Source organism: Microcaecilia unicolor, chromosome 3 (assembly GCF_901765095.1).
Source record: "Microcaecilia unicolor chromosome 3, aMicUni1.1, whole genome shotgun sequence".
In the NCBI taxonomy this organism is placed as follows: Eukaryota; Metazoa; Chordata; class Amphibia; order Gymnophiona; family Siphonopidae; genus Microcaecilia; species Microcaecilia unicolor.
Genome location: NC_044033.1, coordinates 148,146,088 through 148,172,679, shown reverse-complemented (window position 1 = coordinate 148,172,679; position 26,592 = coordinate 148,146,088). Strand labels below are relative to the sequence as shown.

Below are 26,592 nucleotides of genomic sequence, written 5' to 3'. Positions count from 1 at the left end.
AGCCACAAGGTAAAAGCAGGTTTTGCCTTGTTTTGTGGATTGCTTGAGACAGAATAAAGAAGAAGAAGCGATTTATGTAGCCTTAACCCTTTGTCCCTGAGGAAATTGTTTTGAAACCCCGCGGAGTCGGGCGGATCCAGGGGAAGGCAATTGCTAATTGTTTCAGCAAGGCAACATAGTTCTGCCAGAGGGGCAAGAACTCACGAGATAAGTGTACAGTTTTTTTCACCTAGTACATGTAATTTTTTAAACAAATATATAAATGATTTTATAGCACTGTGGTGATTGGGATGCAAAAAAATATGAGCAGAGGTTGCTCTTTACCCAAAAAAATATAGTAAGAGTTACCCAATGAAAGAAGTGCTATGCCACGTTGTAGCAGCATTATTGACTGCAGTCACGGTGGTTTATATCTGAGGGTACTCTACACACAAAAATTATTGATCACATACGGGTGAAATAACTGTTTATCACTACACTTACTCGCAGTAGGTGGCTTTTGAGTCCTGGTTTGTGGTTATTAGCAGTTGAATGTTACCAGAGACATTGATATTGTGAACTCGTTTTCTGTTGAAATACCATTTCACAGCATTCCTTAAATAATAAGCTCAGTCATGATAAAGAGCCTGATGATTCATTACCAACAATTTATACAAGATCCTCCAACGCACTGGTAACCATTTCAAATGCCTCATATGTGGGAATATGTGTTTGGGCCGTGAAATGCCCAATAACAATCGCATGGCCAAATTCAAAGCATCAAAAGCAGGCCGACAGTGATTCTAGTTTAGCATGCTCTAAATCCTGCTGCTCCCTGTGTCTTTAAGGGGGTGGATCTGACAGGGCACCCCCAAATAATCTAACTTCTTGTGAGAAAGTACTGCCCAGACAGGAGACAGACCATTTTCAGCCAGGTGCCCACAGGCAGCTGCCTAGTGGGCCATCCAGGCTTTTTCCAATTTAACAATTATATTTTTAAAATTACATAACCAAATTCTCTTTCCAATAATATCCAGAACCATCCGCTCAAGCATCCTATTGGAATAAAATTTCACCCAAGTAATTTTGGAAGTGATATTATTTGTAAGTATTTTGCTTAAATTTTGGAGATATATTTTCTTTGATGAATAAGAAAATATTAAGGGCCAATGAAGGCTTTTCAATTTTAGGACTCAGGACCATGTGTGAGTATATATATCTATATCACCTATATATTCAGGGATTATATGTTATTTTTTGGGTAGGGGGGAGAGGTTGCTGTATTCTGAGTAGAAAACATTTATTTTAGTTTATTTGATATACCGTCGATCGCCAGAATTAAAATTATTATTGTTGAGCTCGTCTCCATGGCCCCCAAATGACCTAAACAGAGCATTTAAATCAGACAACCTTAGAAGTCAGGGGTCCTTTTACTATGCCATGGTAAAAAGTGGCCTACGTTACTTTTGGCACGTGAAATTGGCACATGCTAGGCCACTTTCTACCACGATGGGAAAAAGGCCTTTTTTAAAAAAAATGGAGCCTTAAAAAGCCATGCACTAATAATAAAATTAGCGTGCAGCCATTTACTGCCTGAGCCCTTATCACCTTCTATTTTATAAGTAGCAAGGGCTCATGCATTATGTGTTAATCATGCAGCGCGCAGCAATGTGGGTGCACCCCAATTACTGCCAAGAACACCTCCCATAGTAGAAAATAGAAAACAATTTTCTACTGTGGGTAGCTGCACTTGCCAAACTCAGAACTACCGCTGGGCGCCTTCGGTAGTCCAGCGGTAGGGCCAATCTGGCGCAAACTACCGTGCCTTTGTAAAAGGCCCCCTTAGGTTGCAGTTATAGTTCATATAAAAAATTGTTAAAACCTGTTTTCCTGTACAAGGTCAACTGGGACAAGTCAGCAATACTTCCATTAAATAAGTTTGCACTCAAGGAATGGGGGTTTTCATGGTGACTCCTAATGTTGAACCTTGTATTACGTAGCTATAATTTGGGTTCCTCTTTCCCACGTGCATCACTTTCAACTTGCTCAGATTAAACGTCATCTGCCATTTAAATGCCCAGTCTCCCAGTCTTGTAAGGTCCTCTTGTAATTTTTCAATATCATCTTGCGATTTAACAACTTTGGATAACTTTGTGTCATCAGCAAAGTGAATTACCTCACTAGTTACTCCCATCTCTAGATCATTTATAAATATATTAAAAAGCAGTGGTCTCAGCACAGACCCTTACGGAACCCCACTATCTACCTTCTCCATTGAGAATACTGACCATTTAACCCTACTCTCTGTTTTCTATCTTGTAATCAGTTTGTAATCCACAATAGGACACTACCTCCAATCCCATGACTCTCCAATTTCTTCTGGAGGCTTTCATGAGGTACTTTGTCAAACGCCTTTTGAAAATCCAGATACACAATAGCAGCCGGTTCACCTTTGTCCACATGTTTGTTCACCCCTTCAAAGAAATATAGTAGATTGGTGAGGCAAGATTTCCAATCACTAAATCCATGTTGGCTTTATCTCACTAATCCATGCTTTTGAATATGCTCTGTAATTTTCTTTATAATGGTCTCTACCATTTTGCCTGGCATCAATGTCAGGCTCACTGGTCTATAATTTCCCAGATCACCTCTGGAACCCTTTTTAAAAATCAGCATTACATTGGCCACCCTCCAATATTCCGGTACCATACTTGATTTTAAAGATAAATTACATATTAAACTACAATAGCTCTGCAAGTTTATTTTTCAATTCTATCAGTACTCTGGGATGAATACCATCTGGTCCAAGAGATTTGCTACTCTTCAATTTGTCAAATTGAGCCATTGCATCCTCCAGGTTTATAGAGATTTCATTCAGTTTCTCCGACTCGCCACCTTTGAATACCATTTCTGGCACTGGTATCTCTCCCAAATCTTCCTCGGTGATGACCAAAGCAAAGAATGAATTTAATTTCTCCGCTATAGCTTTGTCTTCCTCGAGTACCCCCTTTACCATCTAGCGGTCCAACTGATTCTTTTCCTGGCTTCTTGCTTTTAATAGACCTAAATAATTTTTACTATATGTTTTTTGCCTCCAACGCAATCTTTTTTTCAAAGTACCTGTTTGCCTTCCTTATCAGCGCTTTGCATTTGACTTGACATTCCTCATGCTGTTTCTTATTATTTTCAGTCGGTTCCTTTTTCCATTTTCTGAAGGATTTTCTTTTACCTCTAATAGCTTCCTTCACCTCACTTTTTAACCATGCTGGCTATCGTTTAGTCTTCCTTCCTCCTTTTTTAATACATGGAATTTGGCCTGGGCTTCCAGAATGGTATTTCTGAACAGCATCCACACCCGATGTAAATTTTTGACATTTGCAGCTGCTTCTGTTTTTTCACTGTTCTTCTCATTTTATTATAGTCTCCTTTTTGAAAGATAAATGTGAACATACTGGATTTCCTGTATTTACTCCAAAGCTAATATCAAATCTAATCATATTATGATCACTTATCAAGCGGCCCCAGCACCATTACCTCCTGCACCAGATCATGCACTCCACTAAGGACTAGATCTAGAACTTTTCCTTCTTTTGTTTGCTCCTGTACCAGCTGCTCCATAAAGCAGTCCTTGATTTTGTTAAGGAATTTTACCTTCCTAGCATGCCCTGATGATACATTTACCCAGTCAATATCGGGGTAATTGAAATCACCCATTATTACTGTGTTGCCCAGTTTGTTAGCCAAGGCCAAAAACACTAAGAACTAAGAAGGAAAATAACAAAAAGCTAAATTAAAGACAAAAATGAGGGAAAAATACCTACATGGGAAAGCACTGCCATAAGCAGAGAAAAAAGAACTGATGGGAGACTGTGAAGATGTGTCCTCCCTGCTCTGTGGAAAAACAAAGACTGAGGGACCTGCACTCACAAATCAGGCAGGAAGGAACCAGCGCACATGCGGTAAGATGCTGCAGAAACTTCTACAATCTTCTCACTAGTCAGCTCTGCACCGTGTGCCGTTTGCTGACATCACCCAACTGTGAGAATACAACTGGCCTACATGTCCTTGGAGAATCAATATCACCTCAGATTCATCTTAATCAGAAATAATCTAAGCCAGTATTTATCAATCTTTCTGTGCTATGACTTCATTCAGCTTCCCACAGAAAGTATGCGAGTCCTGGAGGTATGGGCCAATAAAGACTTTGTGGCGGTTTCATTCAGGTTGCAACCCCAAATGCAGGTCTGGGGTCACAACCCACAGTTTGGAAAGCCCTGAAGAGTTTAAATATATTTACTTATTAAAAGAAGGTTTGGGTCACTGGAAGGACAATGCCAGCATACCTGTAAATAACCGGTGGAACCTTGTTTAGCTCAAATATGAAAAGGCAGTAGTGGAACAAAGAAGCACGTTAAAACAACGTGAAAGCATTTAGTCTCTAATAGAGATTACGAAAGCTCCAGTATGCTTTAGAGAATTCACTCGTATTGACTGGTGTTCAGGACTGTCGGCTCCATTAATTATAATGTTCACTTTTGATTTGTTTCTGAACCTCAGTAAAGATGTTTGAACTAAGGGGAAAAAAATCTATTTTCTATAATATGAGTAGTGAATTATTGGTTGTACCCTTTTCCTTTATCAGTGCGAGACTCTATGACTGTCCCTTCTACAAGGCCCTTGGGATCTGCCTTCAGCTCCATCACCTCTGCCAGAGCCACAGTTGCCTCAGCTAACTCCATCAGGTTCTCCCCCTATAACAGAAGGACAAAAATGAAAAATTAATTATGCCGTTATATTATGCTCAACATATACACACACAGTTATCTGATGGAATTATAGCTTTGTAAACATTTATTTTTGTAGAAGATAAACCAATTAGGCTCTTGCACTTATCCAGTTTCATAGGAAATATTGTGATCATAAAGAGATTTTGAAAATAATATAAAGATGGAGTACTTGCAGCAGTTGCGGGAGAAATAGCATATAGGCACACATGCAAGTGCTCCTTTCAGTGACCCTCCTTCCTTTTTGGGCCGACATACCAACCGACTCAAGAATAATATAGTGCTCCCCTCTGGCACAATATCCAGCGAGATCACCCTTTTTGCAATGGCAGAGGCACACAGCATTTCAGTCCCAACTTACCAGAAATGCACAGCGAAGAGGTTCTGAATAAATGCAAGCTTATACAACAAACCAGCCTTTTTGTGTGTGTAGCCTGGCCATTCCCTCCTGCTCCTTGAGGTTTCTAGCTCAATCACAACTAGCCTCTGCTAGGCTACAGCACTATGAAATTTCATTCATAACTACTAGAGGATTTAGTTATCCTATTTTATATATCCTCCCAACTTAGTCATTGCTCTAACAGTTTTCAGCCAGGGGCTATGAAGCAGGGATTCTTATGGAACCCAGCAATCATGGGCACTAACAAGGCCAATTGATTTCCCTACTGCATGACTCTTCCCCAATAGGGGCTATAAATACTGTATCCACAGTATGCTCAGCTGGTTCTGGGAATGGAAGACTTTAACAAACATTAAACCTAGGTCTTCAAAATGACAGCACTCAGCACTGCGAATAACCCATCAGGCATGTACAGGGATGATAAAGTAAAGGGAAGTAGAAAGTTGGTTAATTAGTGATATTAACCAGCCCATCAAAATGAACACTGTGCGCAGTCATAACACAATATCTAAATCTATGGGAGACAGGAAAGCAGCATTATTCTGCAACCAAACTCAAAGGAAATTCCAGTAGCAGCTCCCAGCACTCTGCTACATGTATGTCAAGACTTCCTCTCAGCCATGGCCATCACAACTTTACCTTAAGTGCAGAGATTTTTACAGATTGAACATCACCCCCATATTCTTCACAGATCACATCGTGGGCCAGCAATTCTCTCTTCACCCGCTCTGGGTCAGCTTCAGGTTTGTCACACTTGTTTATTGCCAGAATGATAGGAACTGTGTGTGAGAACATTAGAAAATGCAAGGTAGAAATTTGCTTTGGGCCAATCACCCATCATTTAGGTTACAAATCTCACCAACACTCCTTGGCACCATGGGCAAATCATGTATCCTTACATTGTCTCAGGTGCAAACTTAAGACTAAGCCCTCCAAGGACAAGGAAATACCTAATGTAGCCGAATGCAACTCACCCAATAAATAAAAACAATTTTATACAGAATTTTATATTGCCTGCCTATTGATCTTTTGGATCTGTCTGCTATAGCAATGGTTGCTTCGCAGATGACCCTGGTTTTGGCAAGTACAAATCTAAGCTCAGTGCTGCCCACATACAGGTATGGCTCAACCTCTGGAGCAGTGGCGTACCAAGGGTGGGGCGGTGGGGGCGGTCCGCCCCGGGTGCATGCTACTGGGGGAGGTGCTGCGCACCTGTCGGCTCCGCTGGTTCCCTGCTCCCTCTGCCCCGGAACACCCCCCTCCCCGTGGCAGCCAACCTAGGATCGTCACTGCACTGGAGTACACCCAAACTCCATCCTGTATTTTCTAGGTGCTCAAATGGATTGCAGAAATCCACATGTATGTGTGCTGCAATGCACTACTGTAAAGAAATTCTTTTGGGCTTCCTTATCCTTCAGGCCTCCTCTCCTTCCTCCTTTCTAATGTTCTCTGGTCAGTGCACTAGCATGCTGAAATATTTTCTCTTTTATAAAGGAAGCTCTGAAGTGATTTTTGTGTGGGCTGGAATGGTATGGATGCATCCAGAAATACTTTTTGTAATATTTTTGAATGACCACTAAGTATCACTGGAAAACTAAAATCTGTCTCACTGCTGCACCAACCAGGTAACTTCCAGTCCTTCATAAACTTTGGTATTAACATTAAAAGCAAGGCTCTGAAAATAGTTCTACCTAACCACCTCAATATTTTCTATATAAAAATTTAAAGGAAAGGACAAGAACACAGTTTTCCACTTTGTATTCAATGATCTCCCAATTTGTATTTAAGAAAACTGATCTATTCTCTTAGGTTTCCGTGGCTGGTGTAATGGTTCTTGCAGCTGAAAGGACGGTGCCACATCCAAGTTTACTAGAACCATGTATCACCCTGAAGACAGCCACAGCAAGATGGCTGAAACGTTAGTCAAACAAACTTGGACGCAACACCACCTGGTCAGCTGCAAGAACCATAACTACTCTACTGAGAACCAGTAACTGAGCTCCATTGTAACCCTGGAGCAACCTCTGAAGTACAGTTTCTAGAGCACACAGCCAGTCTTTACATTGCCGGATCCCACCAGCCTAGTTCTGCTGGGGGGGGGGGGGGGGGGGGCAGTGCTTCCCCAAATGAGCTGCCACCCCATCCTACAATCCCCCGAGCCGCCGGCAGCCTCAGCAAGAAAGCAGTACCCATGCTGCTTTAGACCTACCCCCAGAAGCCTTTCGTTCTCCTTCAACTTCCTGTTCCCATGTAGGCGGGAAGCTGTAGGAGAGAGAAGGGCTTCCGGGGTAGGTTTAAAGCAGCATGCGTGCTGCTTTCTTGCTAAGACTGCCAGCGGCTGACTTGGTGGGGGGGGGGGGGGGGGGGGGGTGATACCGGGCCTCACTGGAAGACTCCAGTGCTGTGGTGATGGTGGCAGTGAGACAGGGGCAGGCCTGGGTGGGAAAAAAATAAAAATGAGACAACCGGGGGAGTGGGGGGGGGGGGGGGAGTAAGAGAGAGAGATGGAGGAGCAGAAGATGGATGGGACTAGGGGTGTTGGGGGAAGGGGAACAGAGAAGAAGATGAATGGGACTTGGTGGAGGAGGGAGAGGGAGCAGAAGGTGAATGGGACTAGGGGGTGTGGGTGGGGGGAGGGAGGAGCAGCAGAAGATGGATGAGACTAGGGGTGTGGAGGGAAGGGGAACAGAGCAGAAGATGAGTGGGACTTGGTGACTGAATGGGAAAAGAAGACAACAAGAGGAGAGAGAAGAAATGGAAAAGCCAACCTGGAAAAGGATTTAGAAGACTGACACATGGAAAGTGGAAGAGAATGAGACCAGCCCAATCAGAAAAATAAAGTGCTCAGACAACAAAGGTAGAAAAAGAAAAAAAATTAATTGTGCATGCTTTGTGAAATGTTTTGTACATTTTTGGGATCTTGCCGGGTATCTGTGACCTGGATTGGCCACTGTTGGAAACAGGATGCTGGGCTCGATGGACCTTTGGTCCTTCCCAGTATGGCAATATTTATGTACAATTATTTTATTTTAGTTTTGTATTTTGCAGAGTACAGGAGAAAAAAAAAAACATTTCATTTTCTCTCTTACCAGTATTGCCCTGCTTGTAGAGTCTGGCTTTCTTGGGGGGGGGGGGGGGGGTGTCACCATTTAAGTTTTTATCTTAATGTTTTTTTGTGATCCCCAATATATATATATATATATATATATATGTTGCCTTCATAGTCAGCGTTCTAGGCTTGTGTGTGTGTTTTGAATAACTATAATGAATATGTAGAAGATGTATGTATGCAAATGAATATGCTGATGTGCCACATCTCACCCTTTGCCCCCCCCCCCCAAATGAAACTATCAAACTTCGCCCATTGGGGGCGGGGGGGGGGGGGGGGGGGGGAGAAAGACAGTCAAATGGGAAGAATCTCAGAAAACAGGAACCCCATTGTTGTACTGGACAGTATCAAACCCCATGTGATAGCTACATTGCCATGGTTAAAAGTACAGCTCCATAATGTAGCTGCTTGAAAAAATGCCCATGTTTCCCTGTTTAAGGGCAAAAAAAAAGAATCAGGGAAGTAATGGTTTGTAAGTGGAGTGAGTGGAGAAGTAGCCTAGTGGTTAGTGCAGCGGACTTTGATCCTAGGGAGCAGGTTTGAGTCCCACTGCAGCTCCTTGTGACTCTGGGCAACTCACTTAACTCTCCATTGCCCCAGGTACAAACAAGTACAAATATACTATGTAAACTGCTTTGAATGCAGTTGCAAAAAACACAGAAAGTCCCTTTCCCTTGATCCCCCCCCTCCCTTAATATACTGTTTCTAATTAAATAAAAGAACTATTAAAAAAAAAAAATCACCTTTGGCACTTTTGGCATGATGAATGGATTCTATTGTTTGGTTCATCACTCCATCTTCTGCAGCTACAACCAATATTACGATGTCAGTAACATGTGCTCCTCTTGCTCGAATAGCAGAGAAGGCAGCATGTCCTGGAGTATCGAGGAATGTTATCTTTTCCCCAGAAGGCAAATGTACTGTGAACAGAGAACAAAAAAAACACATTAACTTAAAATGGCCAACACCAAACTGTGCTATTTTTGATGTGCAGCTATGATAATATAGATCTAGTTCTTTGCATTACCCTAGATGTCAATAAATAGAGGAAGGTGGCAAAATACTAATGGCGGCTGTACTACCCAATACCATTAATGAAAGGGAACATAAGCACAACAATGTTTCACACCTTTGGCTGTAAATGCAGTTGAAGTTATCAACCAAATACACTCTGAAAGGGAGAAAGCCAGCACAGAGAATATTTCTGCACTGTGACTTTCCTCTTTGCCTGTGACCACACAAAGCATCTGTCTGGGGCACTGGCTTCTTGCAGACTGAAAAAAGGAAGAGAAAAGAAATCACTGTTGCTCACCAACGACGTGAGAGAAAAAGCAAGAGACAAAGAAAAAACCCCCCAGCATTTAGAAAACAAACACAACTAACTCCAAGTGGGGCCTCACCAACAACTTGTAGGGGGGCATCAACACCTCCTTTCTTCTGCTGGTTACACCCCTCTCTCTATGCAGCCTAGCATCCTTCTGGCCATGGCTGTCACCTTGTCACATTGTTTCTTTACCTTCAGATCCTCGGACACCAACACCCCAAGGTCTCTCTCCTGAGACGAGCTTACTAATCTCTCCTCTCCTATTTGGTATCTCTCTTTTGGGTTTCTGCACCCAAAGTACATCACTCCACACTTCTTGGGATTAAATTTTAACTGCCAGACCCTCGTCCATTCTTTCAATGTTTGGAGATCCCTTCTCATTGTTTCTACTCCCCTCCAGGGTATATACTCTATTGGCTATCTTCGTGCCATCTGCAAAAAGGCAAACCTTTCCTTCCAACACTTCAGCAATATCTCCCACAAATATATTAAAAAGAATCAGCCCCAGCACCAACCCCTGAGGAACTCCACTGCTCACCTTCCTTTCCTCCATTTACCACCACCCTCTGCTACCTGTCAGTCAACCAGTTTCCTATCCAGTTCACCACTTTTGGTCCTAAGTTCAGCCCTTTCAGCTTATTCACTAGTCTTCTATGGGGGACCATATCAAAAGCTTTGCTGAAATCCAAGTAGATTACATCTAGCGCACGTCCTTCATCCAGTTCTTTGGTCACCCAGTCAAAGAAGTCAATGATTCGTTTGGAAGGATTTTCCTTTGGTAAAGCCATGTTGTCTCGGGTCCTGTAGCCCATTGGCTTCTAGAAAGTTAACTATCCTTTCTTTCAGAAGCAACTCCATTATTTTTCCTACCACCGACATGAGACTTATCAGTCTGTAGTTTCCCACTTCTTCCCTGTCTCCACTTTTGTGAAGAGGGACCGCATCTGCTCATCTCCAATCTCACGGAACCTCTCCTGTCTCTAAAGATCTATTAAATAAATCTTTAAGAGGTCCTGCCAGGACCTCTCTGAGCTCCCACAGTATCTTGGGATGTATCCCATCTGGCCCCATAGCTTGTCCAGCTTCAGATTCTCAAGCTGTTTATAAACTCTTTATTTTTGCCAGCCAATTGGAGATTGTGCGTTTCCCCAATAGTGACCCCCACCCCATCCTTTTCGAGTGGAGGAGTAGCCTAGTGGTTAGTACAGAAGACTTTGAACCTGGGAAACTTGGTTCGATTCCCACTGCAGCATCTTATGACTCTGGGTAAGTCAGGTGTGACATGCACTGTCCTATCAATAGGTGTCTCAAAAATTACCCATCATGTTTCAGCAGGAACATCTGCCTGCATTAGGAGTACATTGAATACTTATGAAAAGAACAGACACATCTTCAAACCAAGTATTCAACATATAAAGATTGCCTACACTGGGCTCCACGAGGCCAGTGTGAGTCACTTACAAAAATGGCTCATCAATAGAAATCAAACAAAATAAAACATGGAAAAGAAAATAAGATTATACCTTTTTTATTGGATATAACTTAATACATTTCTTGATTAGCTTTCGAAGGTTGCCCTTCTTCGTCAGATCGGAAATAAGCAAATGTGCTAGCTGACAGTGTATATAAGTGAAAACATTCAAGCATTACTATGACAGTCTGACAGGGTGGGAGGATGGGGGTGGGTAGGAGGTATGCATGGGGACATCAAAGCATATCATTGATATTCTAACAGGATGGGAGTGGATAGGTGAGGGGTGGGGTGATCAACAGAGACATACAGCTTTATGGTTTATAATGGGCTAGGGACCCCAGATCCTTGTTAAGTCCTTTCTGTTGGGTGTTAAAATATTCAATCATTCTGACTTCAAAGGTCTTACGTTACAAGAACGTAAGACCTTTGAAGTCAGAATGATTGAATATTTTAACACCCAACAGAAAGGACTTAACAAGGATCTGGGGTCCCTAGCCCATTATAAACCATAAAGCTGTATGTCTCTGTTGATCACCCCACCCCTCACCTATCCACTCCCATCCTGTTAGAATATCAATGATATGCTTTGATGTCCCCATGCATACCTCCTACCCACCCCCATCCTCCCACCCTGTCAGACTGTCATAGTAATGCTTGAATGTTTTCACTTATATACACTGTCAGCTAGCACATTTGCTTATTTTCGATCTGACAAAGAAGGGCAACCTTCGAAAGCTAATCAAGAAATGTATTAAGTTATATCCAATAAAATAGGTATCATCTTATTTTCTTTTCCATGTTTTATTTTGTTTGATTTCTATTGATAACCTTAAGAGTGGACTAACACGGCTACCACACTCCTCTACTTAAAAATGGCTCAGAAACATTTGTTTATCAAAACGGTGCATATCACACATTGTATTGGAAGATGGCTGAACTGTGGTTGCATCTAGCTGGTTTGCCTGGCTGCTTTTTCTTTGGATTATTGGACCTTTGCTGTGGCCCTTTTGTGCCTCGCAACTGTTTCTGGTCACTGATCTACATAACATTTTCTACAGTTCAATTATGACTAAGAAATGTAACAAGATACACTAGGAATGTCCACTTGCCCCTTTTGTCCAAGAGAAAATGTCCATTACATTTACTGTACTACATCTGTACCCCACAGCACTCTTGCCAAGGATGAACAATAAACACCTTTAAGAGCTGAATGCTGCCATCCTCACCTCAATGGAAAGTCAGGGCAGGACAGCATATTATCTTGTGGTTCTGCCACTAGTCAGTCATTCTCATCCAGTTTAGGTTCAAAACAAAATGAACCAAAAAAAAAAAACCCTAGCACTTTTTTGGGAAGAGGATATAAGACAATAATACAATACACTTCTTATAGACCGCAGTCTTCCAATATCACAAGTTCTATGCAGTTTACCAACAAGAAGCTAGAACAATACTAGGAAATACAGACAAAAAAAAAAAACCCTCAGTAAAACTAACTAGAATTTTATAAAAATTTCTGAAACAAATGAGTTTTTAATTTCTTCTGAAACTTCATATAAATTAGCCTTGCACCTAATGTCTAGTGGGCGTTCCACCAAAAGGGAGCAAGATCGGGCACTGAAGACGACAATATTCTCTTATGTTTAATTCCCTTCCCTTATATAATAAGGAGGATTTACATTGACAAGTAAAATTACTTGAGGGAGCAAATTCTAGTAGCTCAATCAAATATGCTGGACGAAAGTTATAACAGGCCCTAAAAACAAACATACACAATTTAAATATGATTCTGGCCTCTATAGGCAACCAGTATAATCTTTGTTTGGCCAAGCAACCTACATATAGAACATTACAATAGTCTATAGTCTAGCTGCATCAAATCTAAAGCCTGTGTAAGAATTTTGAATTGGTCAAAAAGCAAGTATTTTCAAATTCGACAAAGCTAGAACAATTTATGAAAAACCTCCTTTGTCAGTGTCTTAAACCTTACATTTTTAATACATTACATGCATAAACATGGTATTCACTGCTATAGAACCAAGTATTCAGGTCTTCAAATTATTTGTTTTCATTTTGGTCAGTCCTTCTGAGCTGTAACATTTTATAAAAGCACCATAACGGACAGAATGAGAGAGATATAAGATCTATTATACCATGGAAGGCTCCTATGTGTTGGGTGATGCCTCCTGCTTCCATTGCAGCCACTTGAGTCTCTCTCAGCTGGTCCAGTAATGTGGTTTTCCCATGATCCACGTGACCCATTATTGTAACAACTGGACTTCGTGGAACCAATGAGGCTGCATCTGCCGGTGGCCTAAAATTATAGAACATTTTTTTGAAAAGATCATGATTGGGTTCTCTGTAGCTCTATGGCTTCTAGCTCAGGAGGTCTGGGTACAGAAAACCTATCCATCAGATCTGGCAGGAGAAGGATGTACTGCAGAGGAAACATGCTCCACCTAAAAGGAGGGAGGGAAGGATGTATCTGCCTCTTCTAGCCTTAAAGCATGGTACTGAGAAATCATTTTGAGGAAGATGTACCTCCAGCCCTCAAGGCAGTAAGGACTCCTAGGTACTACCTCAGTATGCTCTCTGTGGTGTTGGCAACAAGGAAGAAGTTAAAACAAAGATGACGACCTAGGTCTCTGCTTTCTAAAGGATTTCTCTGGGTAAAATGCTTTAGAGACCAAGGAACTCATTTTCACAGAACTATAGTCATGGACATTAACGATTCCTGCAGAAAAATAAGCAGTCACACTTCTGTCAGAATACAGAACATCTACTTGGTAAAACATATGAAACGCTGCCACATTTAAGAGTAACCTTCCTCTGACTCCCCCCTCGAGTCAGATCAGCAGAAGTGACTGCAACCCAGCAGCATGGAAACACAGTAAGCAAGCACTCCCCAGTTTTAGTAGTTGTTCCTCCTCCTCCTGAGTGCAAATGAAAAATACTTGCCATGAGGGAAGAGCATCAGAAGGAACAAAACAGAGGAACTAAAATACAATTGGAGGAACATAGGGTAGATTGGTATTTTTAGCCCACTTTTACAAAAAAAAGACCTTCTTGAAACTCTTTTTAATCATTTTCATTAGAAAGAGCATGTTTCAAACCCCTCCAAGTCTGCTGTTCTAGCCTCCAGAGATTGGAACCATTCCCTGACTGCTAGGACTTCTTTGAACCGAGTACACACATACAACTTCTCACCAAATGGGAGATAATCAAACGTGACATTCAGTGCAAAAGACTGGATACCACCCCCCCCCCCCATCTCATTGCTAAACTGCTGCCTATTCTTATTATCGGGTGATTTCTTAATTAAGTTACTAATGGAGTGGGAATATATAAACCTACATTCCCTAAGATTGCTAGTTATATGCTAGGCTATGCTACTTTTTTTTATTGTTATTAGTAGGTTCCCCTCTATGGATATAAGAGCTAATTACTGGCTGATAGAGATGCCCGCAATACATTTGTAGCCTCCTAATTGATTCAAGGGTCTATAAATTAGAGAACAGGCCAGAGGTGAGCAGGAGGGAAATTAGTCTAAACTGAGGCTTTCTGTACCTATTAGCTGTGCTTTATAAAGATACTATAGTAACTGTAAAACAGCGCCTCTTTAAATGCTAGCCTAAGAAACTTTACTAGGAGACTTTTCAGCTCATTTTCAAAGCACTTAGCCTCCCAAAGTGCCGTAGAAACCTATGGAACTTAGCCTCCCAAAGTGCTTTGAAAATATGCCTCTTTATATGCTAAGAAAACTATTCCTTAAAACTCCCTTGCTAAGTGAGCAGAGTATCTTAAAATAAAATCCCTGTGGTTACCTATTTAATTCTATGCCACCTTTCTCTAAGTTTAAAAACACATTTCCAGCAAATTCTCACCAATGAAGACCTCTCCCTCTTTGGAACTCCTGTCACAGCACCTATTTGTTTTAAAAAGTATTGCCATATAACTTCACTGAACATCCCCTAGTCTTTGTTTATTCTTTTGAAAAGTACAATCAATTTACGTTAACCCATTCTACACCACTCAAGATTTTGTAGACCTCTACCGCATCCCCCTTCAGTTGTCTCTTTTCCAAGCTGAAGAGTCCCAAATTCTTAAGCCTTGCCTCATGTGAGAGGGGTTTTATTTATTTGCTGCATTTATATCCCACATTTTCCCACCCATTTGCAGGCTCAATGTGGCTTACAATATAATACAACAATCACATTGATGGTATAAGAAAATCAGAATACAGAATAGCAGATAAGGTGCATAAAATCATGGCAACCATACTAACGGTTCCATCCCCTTAATCATTTTAGTCGCCCTTCTTTGAACCTTTTCTAATTCTACTATTTTTTTTTTTTATTAATACAGCAACCAGAATTGCATGCAATATTCAAAGTGAGGTTTCACCATGGAGTGATATACAAGCATTATAATATTCTTATCTTCTTTACCATCTTTTTCCTAATTCCTAGCATTGTTTGCTTTTGTGGCTGTCGCTGCACACTGGGCAGAAGATTTCAGAACATTGTCCACAATGACACCTAGATCTTTTTCTTGGGTGCTGACTCCCAAGGTGAACCCTAGCATCAGGGAGCTATGATTTGGATTACGTTTTTCCTCAATATGCAACACTTTGCATTTATCCACATTAAATTTCATCTACCATTTGGATGCCCAGTCTTCCAATTTCCAAAGGTCTTCCTGCAATTTTTCACAGTCTGCGTATGTTTTAACAACCTTGAATGTTTTTGTCTCATCTGCAAATTTAATCACCTCATTTGTTGTTCTGATTTCCAGATCATTTACAAATATGTTAAATAGCACTGGTCTCAGTACAAATCCCTGGGGGATGCCACTATTCATACTCTTCCAGTGAGAAAAATGGCTATTTAACCCTATCCTCTATTTTCTATCCATTAACCAGTTCCTAATTCACAACAGAACATTGCCTCTTATCCCCTGGCTTTTTAATTTCCTCAGTAGCCTCTCACGAGGGACTTGAATTTGAGTATATACATATATTTTCCCATAATCAAGCCATTCGCTAAAAAAACAGCAGGTGTAAAATACGTGGGTACATTTGAATCCATGTAAGTTTGACTGAACTGCCAAAAGGTAACTTCTCTGAAGGGCTCAGTAAAGCTTAATGGGCACAAACGTACCTGTGTCCTCAGCCATTCAGCAGTTTACCAACAACTGATCTGATATATAAGTTATAAAATCTTACAGGTACCATCCATACAGCAGAAGTCCAGGGGTGGAGAAAAAGCAAACATGAATTACCAGCTCTACACAAGAACGTGATTTCCATAACAAATACAAATCTTTTTAAAGCCACACATTCTGCATAGACATGATTGCCCTTCCCCTCCCTAAGAATAAAAGGGAGTTGTGTACCTTTTAACAGCATCTTTATTTTCTCTGACTTTCTCTTCTTTCAATTTTGCCCACTTGAACTTCATTCCACACTTTTTTACAACGTCCTTGATAGATGCTTCATTCAAGACTGAATCTGGCTCCAGTGAATCAAGGTCGACATCTGTGTGCAGTAACGCTTCATACACATGATCTAACAAGAAACACAGGAAAGAGAGTAAGCCTTCCCTTTTGAATATGTTTTCTGTTTTTCAGTGAATACATGTTCTTTTTTTAGCCACAGTGTATGCAGTGGTTTTCATCACTGCACAGATCCGCTCTCTCCCCCCCCCCCCCCCCCCCCCACACTATTCACTCCAGTAACGCTGTCTTAATCAGCACACAACATTCAAACTGGGAGGAATCAGCCACCAGCTTGCCCTCTCTCCCCAGCACCCCAAACAAAGAGGTCACTGAGAAGGTAATTACCTAAACATGGTGTTGGCCAGTCACCCTCCCCAACAACTCTTCTGGGACTGGCCGCCAGCATAAGGATATGGGTCAAAGGTTAGGCAGAAGAAAGGCTAAGAGAGGATACAGAAGCAGGGATGAGAAGGGGATTGGCCCCGTTTTGAACATGGTGTTCATTTATGGAATACAACCTCCTCTCCTCTTTCTCCCAGCAAGTCTCCCAACCACTGGACCCATGGCCCTGCTGTTGGCACCCCTAATGTGCTTAAAGATGCTAGAGATTTAAGTCTGGCAGCCAAAGCTGTAATAGCCGTGATCAAGGCTGATGCATAGATGTTGTGGTGAAATGGTGAATTTTCCAGCATGAGAATTATAAGAATATTTCATGAAGTGTATTTCTCTAGTTTGGCAAGCAGGTGGTGCACACTAATGTTTAAAGCTGTCACAGAAAACATTACTGTTCCTTCTTTAGTTTAACACCGAGAGGAAGTAACCTGCAGTGATGTGGCCAGGTACTTTAAACAAATGTTGTTATGGGCTGTGATTGGCCCAGGAGTTCAAGTCCAGTTTGGAAATACTGGATTTTTCTCCAGTCTCAGCCAGGGAGAGGAGAGAGAAAGATCCCTTCATTGAGACCCTGTGAGCAGTCATATTCTGTAACCTGTGAGCAGCTATATTTCCTGTACTTCCCAAGCACTATTCAAGTAGTGACTAAATGTCTAGATAGTTTATGACAATAAATCTTTTTTAGTTTATTGACTCTGCTTGTCTGGACTAAGAATCCTTGTGGTTTGTGTTGGGTCTGTGAGTGCTTTCTAGGAACTGTGGGACCACTGGGGGTGTGGCCCAGTAACCTAGAAATCACTGGGGATAACTTGAGAGCGGGAGACTCACCCAGAGGCATTTGGGACCCAGTTGGTGGGAGGAGGGTGCTAGTGTAGAGAGTAAAGGATGCAAATTATCTCTGTCAACTTCAAACCTGCTTGTAGATGAACCCCCCCCCCCCCCCCCCCCCCCCACACACACAATTTGAAGTGTCTATATACAAATGCTAAAAGCCTAAAAAAATAAGATGGGAGAGTTAGAGTATATAGCATTAAATGAAGAGGTAGCTATAATAGACATCTCAGACACCTGGTAGAAGGAGGAAAATCAATGGGACACTGTTATCAGGGTACAAATTATATCGCAATGATAGAGTGGATCAAATTGGAGGACAGAGCAGCGGGAGCAGTGCGATCGACGGGAGCCTCGGAGGCTGTGCGCCACGGGACCGCGCGTCCACGTGGCAGCCGTTCTTCCTCCGTTCCGCTGCATAGTGGCCGGAGCAGCGTGGGCCAGGAGATTGAGGTAGGGTGGTGAGGCAGCGGGTGGATGGACGTCGGCGCTTGGGAGTGCTGCTGGCTGTCTCCTTGATCACAGCACTATTCCATCTGGCGTGGGGAGCCAGGAGACATGGGGCAGCTGATCCCTAGGCCCTTGTGTTGATCCTCTCCCTCAGGCTCATCTGTTCCTTCTAGTGTGGGCAGCCAGGAGACCTGGGGCAGCGGATCCCTAGGCCCTCGTGTTGATCCTCTCCCTCAGGCCCATCTGTTCCTTCTAGCGTGGGGAGCCAGGAGACCTGGGGCAGCTGATCCCTAGGCCCTCGTGTTGATCCTCTCCCTCAGGCCCATCTTTCATGTCCTTGTGATCCCCGCTGGCTCTGGTCCTTGCCTCTGCCCTGCTGCCCTGTCCATTTGCCACCGGTCCTTTGTTCCAGCTTGCTCCGGCCTGTTCCAGCCCGGCGCCCGCTGTTCTGCTCTCTGCTCTCTTATGCTCCTGCTTGTCCCAGTCCGTCTGTTCCAGCTTGTTCCGGTCCTGCTTCTCCGCCATCTTCGGCTCCAGCTTGTTCCAGTCCTGCTGCTCCTCTGTCTTCTGCTCCAATTTGCTCCAGTCCATCTGTTGCAGCGTGTTCCAGTCCATCTGTTCCAGCGTGTCCCAGTCCTGCTGCCATCCCAGCTTGTTCCTGTCCATCTGTTCCAACTTGCTCCAGTCCATCTGTTCCAGCGTGTTCCAGTCCGTCCGTTCCAGCTTGTTCCAGTGTGTCCCAGTCCTGCTGCTATCCCAGCTTGCTCCTGTCCGTCTGTTCCAGCGTGTTCCAGTCCTTCTGCTCCTCTGTCTTCTGCTCCAATTTGCTCCAGTCCATCTGTTCCAGCGTGTTCCAGTCCGTCTGTTCCAGCGTGTCCCAGTCCTGCTGCCATCCCATCTTGTTCCAGTCCATCTGTTCCGGCTTGTTCCAGTCAATCTGTTCTAGCTTGTTCCAGTGTGTCCCAGTCCTGCTGCTATCCCAGCTTGCTCCTGTCCGTCTGTTCCAGCGTGTTCCAGTCCGTCCATTCCAGCGTGTCCCAGTCCTGCTGCTATCCCAGCTTGTTCCACTCCGTCCGTTCCAGCGTGTCCCAGTCCTACTGCTCCAGTCCATCCATCTGTTCCAGCTTGTTCCAGTCCGTCCATTCCAACTTGTTCCAGTCCGCCTGTTCCAGCTTGTTCCAGTCCGTCCGTTCCAGCTTGCTCCAGTCACATCGCATCTGCCCCAGCCTACCTGCCTGCCATCAACCAACCTGCCTGCTTGTCAGCCCATCAACTTGCCTGCTTGTCAGCCCATCAACTACCTGCCTGCCTTCAAGCCTGCACAACTACCTAACTGCCTCCCCGCCTGCCAGCCCATTAACCTACCTGCCTGCCAGCTCACCCATCACCTGCCTGCCCCCTGCCCATCAACCTACCTACTCACCTGCCAGCCCTTCTACCTACCTCCCCACCTAACATTCTGCCTGTCAAACCACCTGTCTACCCGCCAGCCCTTCTGTTCCAAGTTGCTGCCTGCCGTTCCAGTTTAAGCCTCCAGTCCGGCTTTCCTGCTCTATCTATTGCTTAACACCTCAGTCACTATATGTGCACCTGTAAACACCGCAGTCACTACTTATAGCCCCTACACACATTCTCTTCATCACCCTGTCCCTTCCTAATCTTTTTCCCCTCCCCCTACCACTGTCTACTGCAGGAACTCACTACCCATCCATGTCCTCTCCCGTCCTGCTCACTACTGCAATACCTTACCCACCCCCGTCCTTCACCACCTCACCATCTCTCCTATCCCCCTCCTCCCTCCTAGCTCTCAACCTTCAGCACTTCCTTCCTGCCATTAACCCATCCCCATTCCTCCTAAGCGCATCCCGTCTTCGTCGCCCTACCTCCCCCGCCCTCCTCCGCACTCTCTTGCTCCTTCTCCTGCTACCCGCCAGAGATATCAATCCCAATCCAGGTCCCCCACACCTGTCCTTGTCTTATCCATACAAACGATTCCGAGATGTCTCCAATCTCATCTCTATTCCCCTCCTCCCCCCTCTTCTCATGTGCCCTGTGGAATGCCCGCTCTGTCTGCAACAAACTTTCCTTCACCCATGATCTCATCATCTCCCGTTCCCTTCAACTGCTTGCCCGACTGAAACCTGGCTCACCCCCGACGCCTCTGCCTCATTTTCGGCCCTATGCCATGGAGGTTATCTTTTCTCCCACACTCCCCCGCACAGTCAGCCGCGAAGGAGGTGTCGGGTTACTACTTTCGCCCGCCTGTAGTTTTCAACCCCTCCTCCTACCGCAGTCTCACTGCTTCTCATCCTTTGAAGTTCACTCCATCCGTCTATTCTACCCGCTGCCTCTCAGAGTTGCAGTCATTTACCGCCCCCCTGATAAGTCCCTCCCCTCCTTTCTTACCGACTTCGATGCGTGGCTCTCCGTTTTTCTTGAACCTCATCTCCGTCCCTCATTCTTGGAGACTTTAACATACATGCTGATGACCCATCCGACTCTTAAGCTTCTCCTCACTCTGACATCCTCCTTCAACCTCCAGCTGAGCTCCGCCACCCCTACTCACCAAACTGGCCATTATCTTGACCTCGTCCTCGCCTCTACCTGCTCACCCTCCAACTTCTGCGCCTCAGCTCTTCCTCTCTCAGATCACCTTCACACTTCATCACCCTCCCCCTCAGTCCCGCCCTACACTAACCACTACTTTCAGGAATCTCCAGGCCGTCGACCCTCCCACCCTATCCTCTAGTATCTCTAATCTCCTCCCCTCCATCATGTCATCCAAGTCTGTCGACAAGGCTGTATCCGCTTACAATGCCACTCTCTCCTCTGCTCTGGACACCCTTGCACCATCCATCTCCCGTCCCACAAGGCGTACTAATCCCCAGCCCTGGCTGACCCCTTGCATCCGATACCTTTGCTCCTGCGCCCAATCTGCTGAACGCCTCTGGAGGAAATCTCGCAACCATACTGACTTCATTCATTACAAATTTATGCTATCCTCCTTCCAGTCCTCCCTATTCCTTGCCAAACAGGACTGTTACACCCAATTGACTAATTCTCTCGGCTCCAACCCTCGTCGTCTCTTCGCCACTCTTAACTCCCTCCTCAAAGTGCCCTCCGCTCCCATCCCCCCCTCACTCTCCTCAATCACTGGCTGACTACTTCCACGACGGTACAGAAGATCAACCTCGAATTCACTACCAAACCACCTCCTCCTCCTCACCCTTTAACCCACTCCCCTCAACCAACCAACCCAGGCCTCCTTCTCCTCTTTTCCTAATATCACCGAAGAGGAAACCGCCCACCTTCTTTCCTCCTCGAAATGCATCACCTGTTCCTCTGACCTCATCCCCACCAACTTACTTAACACCATCTCCCCTACTGTCACCCCCTCCATCTGTAATATCCTCAACCTCTCTCTTTCCACTGCAACTATCCTTGACACTCTCAAACATGCTGTAGTCACATCACTCCTCAAAAAACCATCACTAGACCCCACCTGTCCCTCCAACTACCGCCCCATCTCCCTCCTACCCTTCCTCTCCAAGATACTTGAACGCGCCGTTCACAGCCGCTGCCTTGATTTTCTCTCCTCTCATGCCATCCTCTATCCGCTTCAATCCGGTTTTCGCCCTCTACACTCGACAGAAACGGCACTCACTAAAGTCTGTAATGACCTGTTCCTTGCCAAATCCAAAGGTCACTACTCCATCCTCATCCTCCTCGACCTATCCAACACTTTTGACACTGTCAATCATAATTTACTTCTTGCCGCACTGTCCTCATTTGGATTCCAGGGCTCTGTCCTCTCCTGGTTCTCCTCTTATCTCTCCCACCGTACCTTCAGAGTACATTCTCATGGATCTTCCTCCACCCCCATCCTGCTCTCTGTTGGAGTTCCTCAAGAGTCTGTCCTTGGACCCCTTCTTTTTTCAATCTACACCTGAAGCTGAACATGGCCAAGACAGAGCTTATTGTCTTTCCACCCAAACCCACTTCTCCTCTCCCTCCACTCTCTATCTCAGTTGATGGCACCCTCATCCTCCCCGTCTCATCTGCCTGCAACCTCAAAGTCATCTTCGACTCCTCCCTCTCCTTCTCTACGCATATCCAGCAGACAGCCAAGACCTGTCGCTTCTTTCTCTATAACATCAGCAAAATTCGCCCTTTCCTCTCTGAGCATACCACCCGAACTCTCGTCCACTCTCTGATTACCTCTCGCCTTGACTACTACAACCTACTCCTCACTGGCCTCCCACTTAGCCATCTATCCCCCCTTCAATCTGTTCAGAACTCTGCTGCACGTCTTATCTTCCGCCTGGACCAATATGCTCATATCACCCCTCTCCTCAAGTCAATTCACTGGCTTCCGATCAGGTACCGCATACAGTTCAAGCTTCTCCTATTAACCTACAAATGCACTCAATCTGCTGCCCCTCATTACCTCTCTACCCTCATCTCCCCTTACGCTCCTACCCAAAACCTCCGCTCACACGACAAATCCCTCCTTTCTGTACCCTTCTCCACCACCACCAATTCCAGGCTCCGCCCTTTCTGCCTCGCCTCTCCCTACGCTTGGAATAAACTTCCTGAGCCCATACGCCAAGCCCCCTCCCTGCCCATCTTCAAATCCTTGCTCAAAGCCCACCTCTTCAATGTCGCCTTCGGCACCTAACCATTATACCTCTATTCAGGAAATCTAGATTGCCCAATGTGAAGGTCTGCACATTTTGTCCATTAGATTGTAAGCTCCTTTGAGCAGGGACTGTCCTTTGTTTAACTGTACAGCGCTGCGTAACCCTAGTAGCGCTTTAGAAATGTTAAGTAGTAGTAGTAGTAGGTACCTCGTTACCGCAGCACAATTGGATATAGAGAAAACTCAGGGCTCTTCATTGGCCTTGGGCTGGCATCATGGCAATGTTCTTGGTCACAGGCTGCATGGATAACTGCGAGAGGTTATCAAAACTGAGTTTTCCTGCTATAACCATCCATGGAGGCCTGGGTGGTTGCAGTACTTAGTCTGGTCTCCCCTCATGAGGTACCAGTGGGGCATTGTGTCAGTCAGGAAGAAAGTCAGAAAAGATAAAGGATTTCAATGCAGTTGGGGGCATGCAGCAATTCATAATGGAAGATGCACAAGTCACAGGAAGACATGAACAAACCTGTAGAATGGGTGATTTCATTAGTGGAAAACTGGAGGTACAGACAGTGGAGGAATGCTCCAAGACTGGACAGCGTAAATGGATTGCAAGAAGCAACACAGGGTGCCCTGATGGGGAGCAAAAGGCTGTGTGAAAAGAAAAAGAAAACAGAGCAAGAAGGAATGAGTGTGCCAGGGCAGGAAAGGTAATGGTAAATGAAAGTGGGACTGTAGCACCAGTAACGGTTCAGGAGTCTGATCAATCGCAATTCCAACTGAAGCAGTTCAGATTCAGATCACAAGGGGGAAAGATAAAGTGAAGGGTCCTGTCTCTGAATAACCTCACACTTTAGGGGAGTGTGAGCTGTGCACTCTCAGGAAAAGGATTAGAGAACAGTTAATAGGTGGATATATTTATGCACCTGGACAGGTTAAAGAAGGTAGCCAGGAAAAGAGGAGCAAGGAGACAGAGGACAAGGAAAAAAGAGCACCACATAAAACAACTAACTGAATGAGGGCATTCCTTAATTGGCAAATGTGACCCAAGACCTAAACAGTATAGTAACATAGCCTATAGTCCTGCTCAAATATACATTATTCTGGGGGAGCAGGACTTTAAACCATTGCCATGGCTCAATTATAATGAATGATTCAGGAAAAATAGGGCATATAGTTATAGCTGAAAGAGACAACTGGCAAACTGAAGAGACAATTCCCTTTGAGGTAGCCCATTTGTTCAGCCTGCATGAGCACAAAAGATTGGATGAGAGATCCCATGGCTCCCTGCCGACTATAACTGTGTGCTGTTGCTACAATAGCTCCATATGCTTCTTCCCAGGACTGTACATTTCAACACATTTTGTCCTCATGTGCAGCCAGTTATCCCACCTCTAATTGTATTGGTAAAGGAGGTGATAAAGCTCCTGCCCAGACCCCATTACCTAGTGACAACAGGAAGGCCCGTTATCACAGGCGAAGAGCACAGTCCCTAATTAGCAAGATACCCCAGGAGGTGTGACAAAATCTTGAATTAGGAAGCTTTCAGAATTCCTTATTGGGGTCCTTGCAACTCCCACCAACAAAGAATTTTGCCTCCACAACTTGCCTGGCTGGAGTGGTGCAGTGCTTTTTGGGTTGGGGGGGGGGGGGGGGGAATGATCCAGAGGACAATTGAAGAAAATGTCCTTAACTTGGATACTCCACTGAAGGTAAACACAGTGATAGGCTGGGAAGAAACAGAACCCACCTATGTCCTTATCCATAGCATCTGCAAGCTCTGCAACTGTCATTTTGAGCCATATCTCTACTTCCTGCTTTTCCTGCTTAGGTTTTACTGGAGATAATTTCTCTGTCTTTGGTCCTTTTCCCTATTAAAAAAAAAAAAAAGAAAAAAGTCAAACACACAATGCAGAGTATTAGAACAGGAAATGTGATGGCAAAGTGGGTAGAAGATTTTAATTTTCTTTTACTGAATATTACTATGCAGAATGTCAGCAATCTAGCTGCAGTTCCGGAAACAAAATGGAAGCACACGATGACACTGGAAAACATTCAGCGACAATACCCTGGCCATGCCATTCACTGCAAGAAGAACTAAGAAAGCAGCAGAGCTAGCAACTAAATAGGTTTAGAGAATTCTGTAGACAATAAAAGAAAAAAAAATTGAGTGCTCTTTATTTATTCTGATTTCCATATTTGTGTTTCTATTTCTTGAAAGGCGCCCCCGCTTAACCCTCCAAGGAAAAGTTATTTCCCATTCCATTGCTGTGGTAGAGGTAAACAAGATCCCCACAAATCTAAACATGTCAAGGCCTAGTTTTGCACTGATCCCCTTCAGAGCTCTAGTAGGCATCACTCTGATAAGGATAAACTTGACATCTGTATAATCAACGAGAGCCTTGGGAAGGACATTTTAAAGAATCTCTCTCAAAAATACAATTTTAAGAACACACACTAGGGCAAGAAAGGGACAGGTCGAAGAAAAGTTCAGAGCAGGAAACAAAGTCAAGGAAAAGGCAAACTGACATTTTGAACAATCAGGCTAGAACTGTTGCTTTATCTGCTAATAAATATTCTCTCTCTGATGATTACTAGGTTTTATGAACCTGTTTTACAGTTGTAAATTTGTACTGATTCACACCAAATGGCACTATATGTCAGGGTGGGCAATCATGGTCCTCAAGGGCCACAACATAGTTTGATTTTCAAGACTGCCACAATGAATACACATGAGATCTATTTGCATAAAATGAAAGCAAATCAATCGCATGCATATTCATTGTGAAAATCTTTAAAACCCAACTGGGTTGTGCCCCTTGAGGACCGCGATTGCCCACCTCTGCTCTATGTAATAAGCCCTACAGGCTCTCAACACAGATACAAATTTATATTTTGCAAACCTTTAACAAACCAGAATAATTTCTCTCTACATTAACAGTTTTACTCTCTTTGCTTTCCAAAAAGTCCATCTCAGTCATATGGAGCTTTGTGCAGTGGCTGATGGTGGAGAACACACAGCAATCGAGTACCTTTTTAGTGGCCAGCAGCCGATACTGTAAAAGCGCTGCACTGATGAATGTGTCCCTCTGCCAGTGCGATGGGCCCAACTGAGCAGCACCTCCAGGGTACGTGGACGAGGGCAAAAGCTTTCGCTGTGTCCTGGGGGCTTGACTGCAGCACAGGCTGTGCAACTGGCAACATGCACCATGGAACTGGACCAGGTTCTCCAACTTCAGCAACATCCCTCGGTTCATTTTTTTTTTTAAGTTAACTGTGGATAATATAAGAAACAGTAGAGAGATTTATGTATTAGACACCAAATGAAAAGGTCCTTGTATTTATAAAAACTGTTTCCTACATAAATTAGAGACATAATGAAGGGAAGAGAGAGAAAAAGGGGCTAAGACAGAAACATTCAAATATTTGGCAGGCTTCAATAAAGTACAGGAAGATACAATACAATTTGCCATATAAAATTCAAGAATTAGATACCATGATACAAAGCTGGATTGGGGAAGGCTAGGAGGAAATACAAGGAAATATTTCTTTATTGGGATGGTAGTAGATGCTTGGAATAGTCTGCAAAAGACCACAACATATATTTATTTGAAGTGTGAACAAAGAACATGAACAAAAAATATATGTGGTTAAGATTGAGTAGTGTGTGAATGACTGGGGTTTTGGGAACCAGGTATATTTATTTAAAATAACTA

At 44.0% G+C, this 26,592-nt stretch overlaps 1 protein-coding gene across 4 annotated transcripts in view; it reads right to left on the bottom strand.

Annotated features, from left to right (window-relative positions):
* Window positions 1–26,592, bottom strand: part of MTIF2 (mitochondrial translational initiation factor 2) — a 74,418-nt gene that overhangs the window by 44,481 nt on the left and 3,345 nt on the right. For all 4 annotated transcript variants that reach the window (XM_030196450.1, XM_030196451.1, XM_030196452.1 and 1 more), the window contains exons 2-8: window positions 25,909–26,150; window positions 24,627–24,747; window positions 16,462–16,633; window positions 13,221–13,381; window positions 9,016–9,192; window positions 5,803–5,942; window positions 4,606–4,730 (exon numbers count right to left, since the gene is read on the bottom strand). In XM_030196450.1, the coding sequence (XP_030052310.1) occupies window positions 4,606–4,730; window positions 5,803–5,942; window positions 9,016–9,192; window positions 13,221–13,381; window positions 16,462–16,633; window positions 24,627–24,747; window positions 25,909–26,133 (1,121 nt within the window). In that variant the 5' untranslated portion in view covers window positions 26,134–26,150. The remainder of the gene's footprint in view (window positions 1–4,605; window positions 4,731–5,802; window positions 5,943–9,015; window positions 9,193–13,220; window positions 13,382–16,461; window positions 16,634–24,626; window positions 24,748–25,908; window positions 26,151–26,592) is intronic.